Source organism: Chiloscyllium plagiosum, chromosome 5 (assembly GCF_004010195.1).
Source record: "Chiloscyllium plagiosum isolate BGI_BamShark_2017 chromosome 5, ASM401019v2, whole genome shotgun sequence".
Taxonomy (NCBI): Eukaryota; Metazoa; Chordata; class Chondrichthyes; order Orectolobiformes; family Hemiscylliidae; genus Chiloscyllium; species Chiloscyllium plagiosum.
The window spans coordinates 111,693,711-111,707,665 of NC_057714.1; the positions used below are offsets into that span (position 1 = coordinate 111,693,711).

Genomic DNA, 13,955 nt, shown 5'->3' on the forward strand with positions numbered 1-13,955 from the left:
GGGGAATCCAGAACTAGAGGGCATAGGTTTAGGGTGAGAGGGGTAAGATATAAAAGGGGCAACATTTTCACGCAGAGGGTGGTACGTGTATGGAATGAGGTGCCAGAGGATGTGGTGGAGGCTGGTACAATTGCAACATTTAAGAATCATTTGGATGGGTATATGAATAGGAAGGGTTTGGAGGGATATGGGCCGGGTGCTTGCAGATGGGACTAAATTGGGTTGGGATAACTGGTCAGCATGGACGGGTTGAACCGAAGGTTCTGTTTCCATGCTGTGCATCTCTATGACTCTATGAGTCTCTCTGTGATAATCTTAATTAACCTTATCTGAACTGCCTGCAATGAAATGATATTTTTCCTTAAATAAGGGATCCAAAACTGCTCGCAATGCTCCAGATGTGTTCTCACCAGCACCTTGTACAGTTGCAGTAAGACATCCCTAGTCTTATAGTCCAACCCTCTTGAAATAAGGGCCAACATTCCATTAGCCTTCCTGATTACCAGCTACACCTGGGTGCTCGCTTTCTGTCTTTCATGTACAAATATTCCAAATTCCTTTGTCTTGCAGATTTCTGCAGTTTTTCTTCATTTAAATAATATTCTGTTCTTTTGTTTTCCCTTCCAAAATGAACAATATCCCATTTTCCCACATTATATTTCATTTGCCAACTTATTGTCCACTTACTTAACCTCTCAATATTAATCTGTAAACTGCTTGTATCCCACCCCCAACCTGTCTTTCCACCTATTTTTGTGTCAGATGAAAATTTGGCCACAATACATTCACTTCCTTCCTCCAAGTCATTAATATATGTAGTAAACAGTTGTGGTCCCAGCACTGATCCCCACTGCTCACAGGTCACCAACCTGAAAAAAAAACCCTTACCCCCATTTCCTGTGGAACAGGAACAGTTCATTCAGCCCACATCTGAAATACTGTGAACAGTTTAGGTCTCCTTATCTAAGGAAAGTTGTAATGGCATTGGAGCAGTCCAGAGAAGGTTCAGGTGAGATTACTTACAGTGTGGAAATAGGCCCTTCAGCCCAACAAGTCCACACCGACCCTCCGAAGAGCAATCCACCCAGACCAATTCCTCTATATTTACCCCTTCACCTAACACTATGAGCAATTTAGCATGGCCAATTCACCTAACCTGCACATCTTTGTGACTGTGGGAGGAAACCGGAGCACTCGGAGGAAACCCACACAGACAAGGGGAGAATGTGCAAATTCCACAGAGGACAGTTGCCCGAGGCAGGAATCGAACCCAGTTCTCTGGCACTGTGAGGCAGCAGTGCTAACTGCTGTGCCACCGTGCCGCCCCACCGTTCCTGATTCTGTGTATGGTGGGATTGTCTCATGAGAAAAGGTTGATTAGGTTGCAGTAGTATCTACTGGAATTTAGAAAAGTGAAAGGAGACCTTATGGAATTCTGTAAGATTCTTAGATTGCTTGACAGCGTAGATATGGAAAGGTTGTTTCCCTTTGTGGGAAATTCCAGGATCAGAGGTCACAATATCAGAGTTAGAGATGAGAAGGGATTTCTTCTTTCAGAGGATAGTGATTCTGTGGAATTCTGCCAGACAGTTGTCGATGCTTATTCAAGGCTGAGATAGCTAGAATGTAAGGTAATGAAGGGGTACGAGGAAAAGTCAGAAAAGTTGAGTTGAGGATAAGCCCTCCATGATCTCTTTGAGCCAATTTGATTGGCTAAAGGACCTTCTTCTGCTCTTTCATCTTACAGTCTTATGGTTTAATATGATTCCATTAGGAAGGCTTCTGAGTCTTGAAGAAATGGAGAGTTGCTATAAACTATACAGCAATTATTTGAAGACAATCCATGTCCAATCATGCATTTAAAAACACTGTCTAATCCACCTCAGCCAATCTGCAGTTCAGATATTCAGGCAGAGTGACCTTAACTTTGTCATTATGACACTGTTTTGCATTCTGAGTTTAGCTGGTACTCATCTTCTGTTCTCCTGCTTCTAACTTCAATTATCACTTCAATACTTCGTGCCATCAGCTTTACAGCTTCTCAGTCTCTAAGCTATCAAATCTCTTCAGGGTTTTATGGGCACAATCATCCCAGCCCCGAATAACAATGCGTTAGTTGCGTAAGATCGGTAAAATAAGATTTGTGATGTTAGCAAAACAAAAGTCTGATTCAGCAACTAGGTTTTGAATGACAAGATGGGAACCTCTCTAGTGAATGGCGAAAGGCCCATAAATATCCATTTGCATGAACTAGTATGTTATTATTACCCAATCTCCCCTCATTGATATGCAGTTTCCTAGTCTCTTACGTGCCACACAGAAACTAGACAGCAACAATTTCTGGCACGAAAGTCAGATGGGGTAACCTGGCAACTCTGGCTTTCCACTTATGTCTCGGGACAGCAGTCCACAACATCTCAGGTCAGCTTCATAAACATCAACCACCTGCAAAGCCTGTCCAATGAGGTTAGCTTTGGACAGGTAACAGCCTCACTTTGTCATTATTTCCAATCCACGTACAATACAGTTCTCCACTTTAATGCTGCACTTTGGAGAGCAATGGCCCCTTGCATTGTAATTCTGTTGTCAGAACATTTGTGCACTGGGACAGGCACCCATTTCATGGATTCACTCAGAATGCATCTTAGAGCTCCTCACTTGCTCTCTTAGTGAATACAGAATTCTGCCTTCTTAAATGCGCACAGCATCTCTGCCTTGCCTTACCTTTTTGTGTTTTGTCTTCTCAGCCAGAGCTTAAAGGCTGAGTCCTTCTGCCTTATTGTTTAAAACAAACATAAAGCAGGCAGCTTGTCATGGTTGTCAGTGGAGATCAGTCAACGGGTGGACATGTTGTTGTACTTCACGGTGCTATGTTAATCTCACATCTGCACCACGTGCCAATGTGAAGCAACAAACACACTGTATTTGCTTCAGCAAACTGGCCATGCCTTAAAATCTTGGGACAGTAGTCCAGCTAAAGGAGACAGCCTTCAATCAGGGGATCTTGGCACAGTAAGTCAAGGGTAGTCTCCAAAATAAATCCAGGGGCTTGACCATAGTCTGTTGACCACTTGGTGTGTTTAGGGAACAGAAGGTCCATGTTACTACATTTGGGACTGGACCAAGGTCAGTCCAGAAGGTCCAGTGGAATCATCTGGAGAGCCACAGGATGTCAATCAGGAAGTTGCATGAAGATCAGTGAGGACTCTGGTCTTCCATCAAGCAAGCAGTTAGCCCAAGTTAGTCAGGAGATGGATCATGGTCAATCCTGGTGGTCAGCTCCATGAAAGTTAAGCAGTATTATGGGGCCAGTGCTGCTGTGGTAGGGAAATTGGGGAAGTCAGTTCTGGGGAATGGAGACAGCATGCTGGGATGCAGAGGGGACAATAATTATAAAGGAGAAAACTCTGCCTGTAAGGGGTGAGGTGATAGTGCATTGGAGGACTTGGATAACTGAGGGTGAGGTTGTTATTGACAGTGACAATTGCCTGATGGTGGGAGTTGGGGTTTTGAGGGGTCAGTGAACATGTGGTTGGCAGGATGAAACTGGAGGGCCAGGACTCGGAGATTATATTGATTAAGTCCTAATTCAAAGAGGTGTGCGGAAACATAGAGTCATACAGCATGGCAACAGACCCTTCAGTCCAACTAGTCCATACTGAAAACAATCCCAAACTAAACTAGTTCCACGCCTGTCCCTGGCTCAAATCTATCCAAACCCGTCCAATTCATGTACTAATCCAAGTGTCTTTTCAACATTGCAATTGTACTCACATTCACCACTTCCTTAGGGAGTTCATTCCACATGTGAACCACCCTCTGTGTAAAATATTTGCCCCTCATTTCTTTTTTTAAATCTCCCTCCTCTCACCTTGAAAATGTGCCCCAATCTTGAAATCCCCTAATCTAGAGAAAAGACAACTACCATCTATGTGCCTCATTATTTTATAAACTTCTATCAGGTTGCTTCCCAACCTCCTATGCTCCAGTGGAAAAAGTCCCAGCGATATTATAATCAAGTAAAGGTAACTCCAAAAACATGAGGAAAAGTCAGAGTTGATTGGAAGGGGAACCTAGCAGGGAAGATAGTGGAGCATTATTGGCAGGAGTTTCTGGGGTAATTCAGGAGGCACAGCAAAAATTCATACCAAGAAAGAAGAAACATTCTGAGGGGAGGTCAAGGCAACCATGGCTGACAAGGGAATTCAGGACAGCATAGAGGCAAAGAAAAAGCATACAATATGATGAAGATACATGGGAAGCCAGAAGATTGGGAAGCCTTTAAAAAACCAGCAGAGGATAAATAAAAAAGCAAGAAGAGGGGAGATGAAGTATAAGAATAATCTAGCTATTATATTAAGGAAAGTTGCAATTATTTTTAGATATCTAAACGATAAGACAGAGGTGTGAATTGACATTGAACCACTAGGAAATGAGGCTGGAGAAGTAATAATGGTGAACAACAAAATGGCGGAGGAACCGAATAGGTGCTTTTCATCAGTTTTCACAGTGGAAGACACCAGCAGCACATCAGAACTTCAAGAGAATCAGGAGCAAAGGTGAGTGTAGTGGCATCACTAAGGAGAAGAAGCTGGGGAAGCTGAAAGGTCTGAAGGTGGCTAAATCACTCAGACCAGATGGACTACAGCCCAGAGTTCTGAAGGAGATAGCTGAGGAGATTGTGGAGACATTGGTGGTGATCTCTTAGGAACAATGGACATTGGCTAATGTAACGCCCCTGCTTAAGAAGGAAGGGAAGCAGGAGACAGGAAGCCATTGGCCGGTTAATGGACCTCAGTTGTTGGTAAGATTTTAGAGTCCATTATTAAAGATGACATTGCAGAGTACTTGGAAGGAGTGCATGGTTAAATAGGGTTTAGCCAGTCCAGCTTCGTCAAGGGGAGGCCATGCCTGACAAATCTGTTAGAGTTCTTTGAGGAGCTAGCAAGCAAGTTAGATAAAGGAGAGCTAGTGAGCATGATCGATTTGGAGTTCCAGAAGGCATTTGACAAAGCGTTGCATAGTAGGCTGATAAACACGGTACGAGCCCATGGTGTTAGGGGCAAGGATAGAGGATAGAGGATTGGCAGAAGGCAGATAATAGGGATAAAGGGGTCTTTTTCAGGATGGCAGCCGGTGAATAGTGGAGTTCTGCAGGGGTCAGTGTTGGAACCACAACTATTCATGTTATACATTAATGACCTAGATAAAGGAACTGAAGGCATTGTTGCTCAGTCTGCGAACGACACAAAGTTAGGTGAAAGGACAGCTAGTGTGAAGGAAGTGGTGAGGCTGCAGAAGGGCTTGGACAGGCTAGGAGAGTAAGCACAGAAGTGATAGATGGAATACAATTTGGGAAAGTGTAAAGTTATGTACTTTGGTAGGTAAAATAGAGGAGTAGACTATTTTCTAAATGAGGAAAGGCTTCGAAAATCTGAAGCAGAAAAGGACTTGGGAGTCCTAGTTCAGGATTCTCTTAAGATTAACATGCAGGTTCAGTTGGCAGTTAGAAAAGCAAATGCAATGTTAGCATTCATTTCAAGATGGCTAGAATACAAGAACAGAGATGTACTGCTAAGGCTGTAAAAGGCTCTGGTCAGACTGTATTTGGAATATTGTGAGCAGTGTTGGGCTCCACTCTATCCTGGCCTTGGAGGGGATTTCAGACAATGTTTACAAGAATGATCCCAGGGATGAAGGGCTTGTCATATGAGGAGCACTTGAGGACTCTGAGTTTGTATTCAATGGAGTTTAGAAGGATGAGGGGGAACCTGACTGAAATGTACAGAATACTGAGAGGCCAGGAGAGAGTGGATGTGGAGATAATGTTTCTGCTCGCAGGAGAGACTAGAACTCGAGGGCACACCCTCAGAGTGCAGGAACAACCCTTTAGAACTGTGATGAGGAGGAACTTCTTCAGCGAGAGGGTGGTTAATCTGTGGAACTCATTGCTGCAGAGGGCTGTGGAGGCCAAGTCATTGAGTGCATTTAAGACAGAGATAGATAGGTTCTTGATTAGGGGGGGGATCAAGAGTTACAGGGAGAAGGCAGGAGAATGGGGTTGAGAAACATATCAGCCATGATCAAATGACAGAGCTGTTCCTATATTTTATGGTTTTATGGCCAAGGGGCATGCAGCTCCTGTCTGTTCCCCAGAAGCACAAGTAGCTTTTGTTTTCTTTTTTGCTTTTGCTCTTGCTGAACAAAAGTGAATGTTTTCAACTGTTTGAAGACACTCCAGTATGCGATGGTCTCATATTGAACAATGAAGAAAGAACACATTGGGGTAGTGAGGAAAGAGTAGTACTCCCTGACATAGGGTTCTAAGAATGGGTGACACTAACAATGAGTAACTGCAGCTTTGTTCTTAACGAGCATTGCAGAGATGAATGTGCATTACAAAAACAATGAAATGTCAACTGTGCCACCCATGTGACCTCAGAAGCTTTTTCTTTGGTGCCAGTCCTACTACAAGCACTGTGAAGAGCAACCCTGTCTCTCAAGTCATGACCTGATGCATGGCTGAGCTTTAGAATAGCTCCAGTGCTGGGAATCCTGGGAAGTCCTGACAGAGTCACATACTTCTGCCATTGGCAAGAGGGAAGATAGCAGAAACAGGACACTGTAGTGGTATGGTGAATAGCTAATGAGGCAAGCTGCAGAGAATAGTATGAGAAAACTCATGCAAACTCACGAAGAAAAAACCTTCATGAAACTAGCCAAAACTTATACTTAAAATGATTTTTGATAAAATTCAGATCACTTGTCATGCTTCTGACCTCCAATGGGTAAAGACCCCAACTTGATCCATCTTTCTTCAAAAAATAGGGCCATCATAGGCAATGGACCAAGTATAGGTAAATGGGATTAGTGTAATTTGATATTTGTTGATCAGCATAGAGATCATGGACCTAAGGGCCTGTTTCTACATAGTATGACTCTCTTTCTATAACTTCTTTTCCAAGTCTCAGTTGGATAAATCTTCTCTGAACTGCTTTGAAAGTTGCCACCCAGGTAAATAGTGCGGTGAAGAAGGCATATGGCGTACTGGCTTTTATTGGTAGAGGAATTGAGTTCCGGAGTACTGAGGTAATATTGCAGTTGTATCGACAGTGTGAATCTTTTTCCACGTATGGAGTCAGCTATTACGAGGGGGTATAGCTTTAAATTAAGGGGTGGTAGGTTTAGGACAGATGTTAGGGGTAGGTTCTTTACTCAGCGAGTCGTGAGTTCATGGAATGCCCTGCCAGTAGCAGTGGTGGACTCTCCCTCATTATGGGCATTTAAGCGGGCATTGGATAGGCATATGGAGGATAGTGGGCTAGTGTAGGTTAGGTGGGCTTGGATCGGTGCAACATCGAGGGCCGAAGGGCCTGTACTGCGCTGTATTCTTCTATGTTCTATGTTCTAATGAAATGATATCCTTTCTTCAGTAAGGAGAGCAAACATATACACAGATGTGATCTACCTAAGGCAATGTACAGCTGTAGCAACTTCCTTATAAACATAACTCTCGTGACAATCAACACCAATATCACAATTGCTTTCCTAATCACTTGCTGTACTTGCATACTAACATTCTGTGATTCATGTACTACGAGACCCAGTCTCCTTCCATTCAAATAAAACACTACTTTTTTATTCATCTTGCCAAAGGGAACAAGTTCACATTTTCCCACATAATACACTGTCTGCCATAGCACATCCTCCAAGTTTCTGGTTCAGCTAACATAACCATCACACGACCATACTCCTCTACACGGTTTCCGACTGTCCTGTGCCTTTATAGCATTTGTCTTAAATTCCCAGTACTTGCAACTTTTTGCTTTTAAATTGTTACACTTTCCAATGAGGTTCACTTCTTAGGGACCTGAAATGAGAGCTCAGGTCCTTGCTGCCTACAAGACCTAAATCTGAAGGCTTACTAACACTGGAACAGAGACCAGCTAGCAGCAGGGAGGAGGAGGTATAGGGGCCCAGACGTTGAATCTTAGATTTACCTGCAAAGGATTAAAGTTGTTTATACTTTTGAAGTTCATGAGGAAATTAGAAGTTAGTAAAATAATCACAATGGATTGCTTTTAAATTTCACTTTTCTATCTGGCCAGCTATATACACACAGCCACAGATGATATTACGTCTTCATATGTTAATTACATTGTGCACCAGAATTGACAGCCTTAATTGGGTTTGATCTAGTTGCAATGAAGGATAATTATTAGATATTAAGCAGGGAGCAGATTAACTCAGGAGGTGGAAATAGCGACTCATTTATCCTCCTCTGCCATCAACTGATTATTGTACTGAGATTATCTCAAAGCAGAGAGATATGTGATAATGGTAGATCTCCCCCTACCTTTAGTATATCTGGGTTTGAAGAAGCCCCTCCAGTTGCCAGTACTCTGGTTCCCTTCACTGAAATGAATAATGAAGAATTAGAGAGGCTGAAAAGGAATCAAAGCTGATAACTTTACATCAACGTTTACTGATGTTACAATCTAAATGCTACATTACAATACTTAAGGGTAAGCTCAAATGTCTGTGAGCATTTGTAGTTTCATAGAAACCCATCCATTTTTGACCTCGTCATATCTTTTGACTACAACAGCTCTAGATTTCAAGTGTAGAAAGCTTGGTTTTAAAAGCTTCACTTTTCCCATTTACTATTGTGAAATTTATTACCTTTTGACACTTGTAAAGTGTCAAAGTATTAGAACGGAATTCCTGAGATGATCTCACGACAGCTTGGTAAGTGGGTGGCCGTGATGGAGAAAGAACCTCACAATATGTATAGTACTTAACAGCCAATGTAGTAGGACTCAAATTATGAGGGGACACTGACCAAGTTTGACCCCCAAAAGGCCTGGAAAAGTCAATCGCGTGGGTGACCATGGGAGACAAGTTAGTGGAATGGAGTGAATCAGTGAGGGGCTGTCCCTCCAGTCACAGGTTGGTTCTCTTTCATGTTTGCTGCTGATATGTTCTCCAGTAAGCCTCACAACAGCACATGTGGGGAAAAAAAAACTGACTGGAGGAGCAGTGAGCAATTAATAAGCAAGTGATGGTGATGAGGAAATTGCTAAGGAAGACAGACCCCAAGTGGGGTCTGGGGCATGCCTTTTGCCAGGGATTTTACTAGGGGCAATGCCTTTTGACTGAGCTTTTACAGAGCTTTAGTTTTTGCTGAACACTTGGGCTATGTTTTTAGCATGAAGGATGGGAAGAAGAATGCTACAAAAGGTTGGTTAGAAAGAGGATACAGGAGAGGTGAGGAGGAGAAGGAATCTACAAGAGGGGTGTGGGAAAGCAGGATACAAAGGGATATTGGAGAAGGAAGGTGGTGGGGAGGAGAGGGAACTGTGTGTTAAGGCAAAAGGGAGGCTGCACGTGAAAAATCTGCAAAGGCGGAAGATTGAGACAGCAAAGGTGAGGGAACAGATTCAAACTGTCAATAAAGGAATATCCAACTAACTAGAGGCCAGGAACAATTGAAATCACTGAGGTAATTAATTCATTGCAAATAATTGTAGAATCACTTGTTTAATATTACATAATTTCAGGAGCTACAGTATGGGGAAAATGTAGTGAATACTATTGTAATGAATACTGTCAACCATTAAATATAGTCTGAGATTGCAATATGAGATGCAGTAAAAAGGATAGTAACTGCCTAGGTAAAATGTTCCAGCATTCTGTATGGATGACTGAAACACTGTAGCAGTGACCTGCCAGTCTATGGAAGGCTTGTAGTGATGATATTTTGTGTAGAGAAGCTTGTTGTAGTTTTTTTAAAAAACCTGTGCTAATATTCGCCTGTTGTTCTATGCCAATTTAAATACTTTGGTGTTGAGGAAATTTATGCCTTCCCTGTGTAATGTTGTATTAAGTTTGATGGAGGTTTGATTACAATTAAGGATATTAATGAATTCTTCCAATTCTGCTACTGTGCAACTCACACAAATACTGAAGGTATTGTTTGTTACAACTTCAAGATGACTACATCACTTAATCCAGGGCTACGTGCACATGAGAAAGGAATATGGAAAACCAAACGGCCTTCAAGAAATTTCAATAAGAGGCATCAAAACAATTGTTGCAAGTGTGGTGGGGTGTGTTGGAGGCGGGAGAAGGGGTCGTCAGAGGGTGGGCGGGAGTCTTGGTTAAAGAAATAGGCGCGGAGGCGAAGGCGGCGGAAGAATTGTTCAATTCCTGAAGAAGGGCTAATGCCCGAAACGTCGATTCTCCTGTTCCCTAGATGCTGCCTGACCTGCTGCGCTTCTCCAGCAACACATTTCCATATCAAAACAATTGTGCCCTGTGATAAAGTATTTCTGAATTATTATGATTTTCAAGTCAGCAATATAGACAATTACAGACCATAAGCAGAAATGACTAAATACTCTGGTTATTTGAGGGATATATATTAGCCAGGATACTGCTTTTCTTTGAAGTTTGCTATGGAATCTTTTATCTCTTGTTAAGAAGACAGACAGTTTTATATCTGGGTCTCTAAACTGACTCCTCTATCAGAGAGGTATTCTCTCAATACTGCACTAAAGTGTCACCCCATGTCTCCAGATTTTCTGAGACAGGACAATGCCATCACTGTACCAAAATGACTCTGACATTTCATTGTCACCATTCCTATATAGGCAGGTAGAAATGCAGGCGAAAAAATGAGAACTGCAGATACTGAAGATCAGAGTCAAGGTTAGAGTGGTGCTGGAAAAGCACAGCAGGTCAAGCAGCTTCCGAGGAGCAGGAAAATCAACGTTTCGACCAAAAACCCTTCATCAGGATTCCTTGGATGCTGCCTGACCTGCTGTGCTTTTCCAGCATCACTCTAATCTTGACTCTGAGGTAGAAATGCAGGGCAAGTGAATGGTTCATTAATGTCTAATGCATGAATCACTTCTTTACACCTATTGTCCTTTTTATTTATGATTGCAGCTTCTCACATTTTGCAATTGGCCAGCAAGTCTCTTTAAAAAGATGTCTTTTACCACATGCACAGACATTCATTTCCTAGTCAATCCCAACAGTACTAGGTAAAGATTACACTACGTTTTTATTGGTAGAGGGATTGAGTTTCGGAACTATGAAGTCAAGCTGCAGCTGTACAAAACCCTGTGTGGCCGCACTTGGGAATATTGCATATAGTTCTGGTCATTGCATTGTAGGAAGGATGTGGAAGCTTTGGAAAGGGTTTGGAGGAGATTTACTAGGAATTCGCCTGGTATGGAGGGAAGGTCTTACAAGGAACGACTGAGGGTCCTGAGACTGTTTTCGTTAGAGAGAAGGTTGAGAGGTAACTTAATTGAGATATATAAGATAATCAGAGGGTTAGAGAAGTTGTACAGTGACAGCCTTTTTCCTCGGATGGTGATGGCTAGCATGAGGGGACATAGCTTTAAATTGAGTGGTGATAGATATAGGACAGATGTCAGAGGTAGTTTCTTTACTCAGAGAGTAGTAGGGGTGTGGAATGCACTGCCTGCAACAGTAGTAGACTCGCCAACTTTAAGGGCATTTAAGTGGTCATTGGATAGGCATATGGACGAGAACGGAATAGTGTAGGTTAGGCTTCAGATTGTGGAACCATCGAGGGCCAAGGGTCTGTATTACGCTATAACGTTCTATTTTCTATAAGTCATCTTCCAGAGTATGAGCCACTCCTATGGTGAAAGAAGTGAGTTTTAATGCCATGATAAACACCACATTTATAGTCCAAGTGGATCCATAAACTTGTTAATAAATGTAAGATGTCATTGTTGTTGGAAAAGCCTTTTTTCTGGAGATAATACTTGTGAGATTATCTATGACATAACTTAAATATTGTAAAAGGCTTTATTGTGACACATCTTTTATTCTGCCAAATCACTGGCAGCTCTCATCCAGAATCCTTTGACTTACTAAAGCAAGCACTGTGTAACAGATTTAAAGGAAAATGTGTTTGTGAAACTATCTTTGGTTTATAATAGATGTAAAAATGTAATTATAAATTAATGTCAGTTTATTCAAGAAAACTGTGATCAGTGGAGTCCCACAAGGATCGGTGCTGGGTCCTCTACTTTTTGTCATTTACGTCAATGATTTGGATGCGAGCATAAGAGGTACAGTCAGTAAGTTTGCAGATGACACCAAAATTGGAGGTGTAGTGGACAGCGAAGAGGGTTACCTCAGATTACAACAGGATCTTGACCAGATGGGTCAATGGACTGAAAAGTGGCAGATGGAGTTTAATTCAGATAAATGTGAGGTGCTGCATTTTGGGAAAGCAAATCTTCGCAGGACTTATACACTTAATGGTAAGGTCCTAGCGAATATTGCTGAACAAAGAGACCATGGAGTGCAGGATCATAGCTCCTTGAAAATGGAGTCACAGGTAGATAGCATAGTGAAGAAGGTGTTTGGTATGCTTTCCTTTATTGGTCAGAGTATTGAGTACAGTTGTTGGGAGGTCATGTTGCGGCTGTACAGGACATTGGTTACGCCACTGTTGGAATATTGCGTGCAATTCTGGACTCCTTCCTATCAGAAATATGTTGTGAAACTTGAAAGGTTTCAGAAAAGATTTACTGAGCTGCCAGAGGAAATTGTGGAGGCTGGTACAATTGTAATATTTAAGAGGCATTTGGATGGGTATATGAATAGAAGGGGTTTGGAGGGATATGGGCCGGGTGCTGGCAGGTGGGATTAGATTGGGTTGGGATATCTGGTCGGCATGGATGGGTTGGACCGAAGGGTCTGTTTCCATGCTGTACATCTCTATGACTCTATAAAATTCTTTACATTTACATACCAAGGAAAATATACCTCAAAGTCCTCATCAATATCAACTCCTTGAAGAACAGCTCAGGCTTTGATAACAGCATCTGCGCTGGACTTTGAAATTTACACTGCCTTCTTCAACAATTTAAACTTATTGTCTCAATCTCTTAAACCTAGGATCTAGCAGGTATTTTAAAACGATTTTTCTTCCATCATATTCACATGTTATGGGTCAGGCAAAATACTGTCTCTGTTATGGTAGAATCATATGGTAACAGAAGAGGCCCTTTGGCCCACCGAGTCTATACTACTGAAAGCAACATTTCTACCTACACTAGTCCCAATTTCCTGCACCAGGTCCATAGCCTTGAATGCTGCTGGAGTTTGGTTTCAGCACAAGGTCTGGTGTTGGATTGAAGAAGTGCAATTGAGCATTCACTGAAACCTACACTGTGGATGGAATCTCTCCTGCTCCCGAATAACACAGGCAAGAAATGTGCATGAGAATTGGAGTGAGGACTTCCTAAACTTTTGGAGTAATAAGTTGCATTTTCCAACTAAGTTATAGTTCAAGATGAGGTTCACGCTAGTAACATGGATTATCACTCTTATCACCCTCATTATTACTTGATCTTACCTCATTAATAGGCACTCTCCTATTATACCACTCTATGGATTGAAACTGGGTGCCAAGAATTCCCAGCTTGAAAGTCAGAGTAGATGCCTGGTGACTCAAGCTCACCATTTGCTCCTCCGGACCAACACATTGGACACCTGCCACTAACATCTCAGGGCACATTCCACAGCCAGCGGCTGCATGTGCACTCCTGTGTCTGCAGACACCATAATCCAACACATCAGCTTCTCCGCACCATCATGGTACCTCTCTAATTCATTTCTGCACTTAAATGCTGTGCTTTGGAGCACACTGACAATTATCATTGGGATGCTCCAGCAAGGGCACTTCACGTACAGAGCAGTTACATGCAAGGAAAGGTACCCAGCCCACGGTTCGGGCCAAGTTGCATCTGAGGGTTAGGAATGCTTTCTTGCCTTCTTAGTTCTCAGTCACTTAGCACCTACCTGGTCCCCTCGGTCAGAGCTCACAATACACTTGTCTTAACTCACTTTATAGCACAGATACAAAGCCAGGAAGCTTGACACAGTTGTCAGCAGTCATATGT

At 42.4% G+C, this 13,955-nt stretch overlaps 1 protein-coding gene across 3 annotated transcripts in view; it reads right to left on the minus strand.

Annotated features, from left to right (window-relative positions):
* The window catches only part of xylb (xylulokinase homolog (H. influenzae)), a 288,286-nt gene that overhangs the window by 61,509 nt on the left and 212,822 nt on the right, over positions 1 to 13,955 (minus strand). For all 3 annotated transcript variants that reach the window (XM_043690787.1, XM_043690788.1, XM_043690789.1), the window contains exon 16: positions 8,357 to 8,415. In XM_043690787.1, coding sequence (XP_043546722.1) covers positions 8,357 to 8,415 — 59 coding nt within the window. The remainder of the gene's footprint in view (positions 1 to 8,356; positions 8,416 to 13,955) is intronic.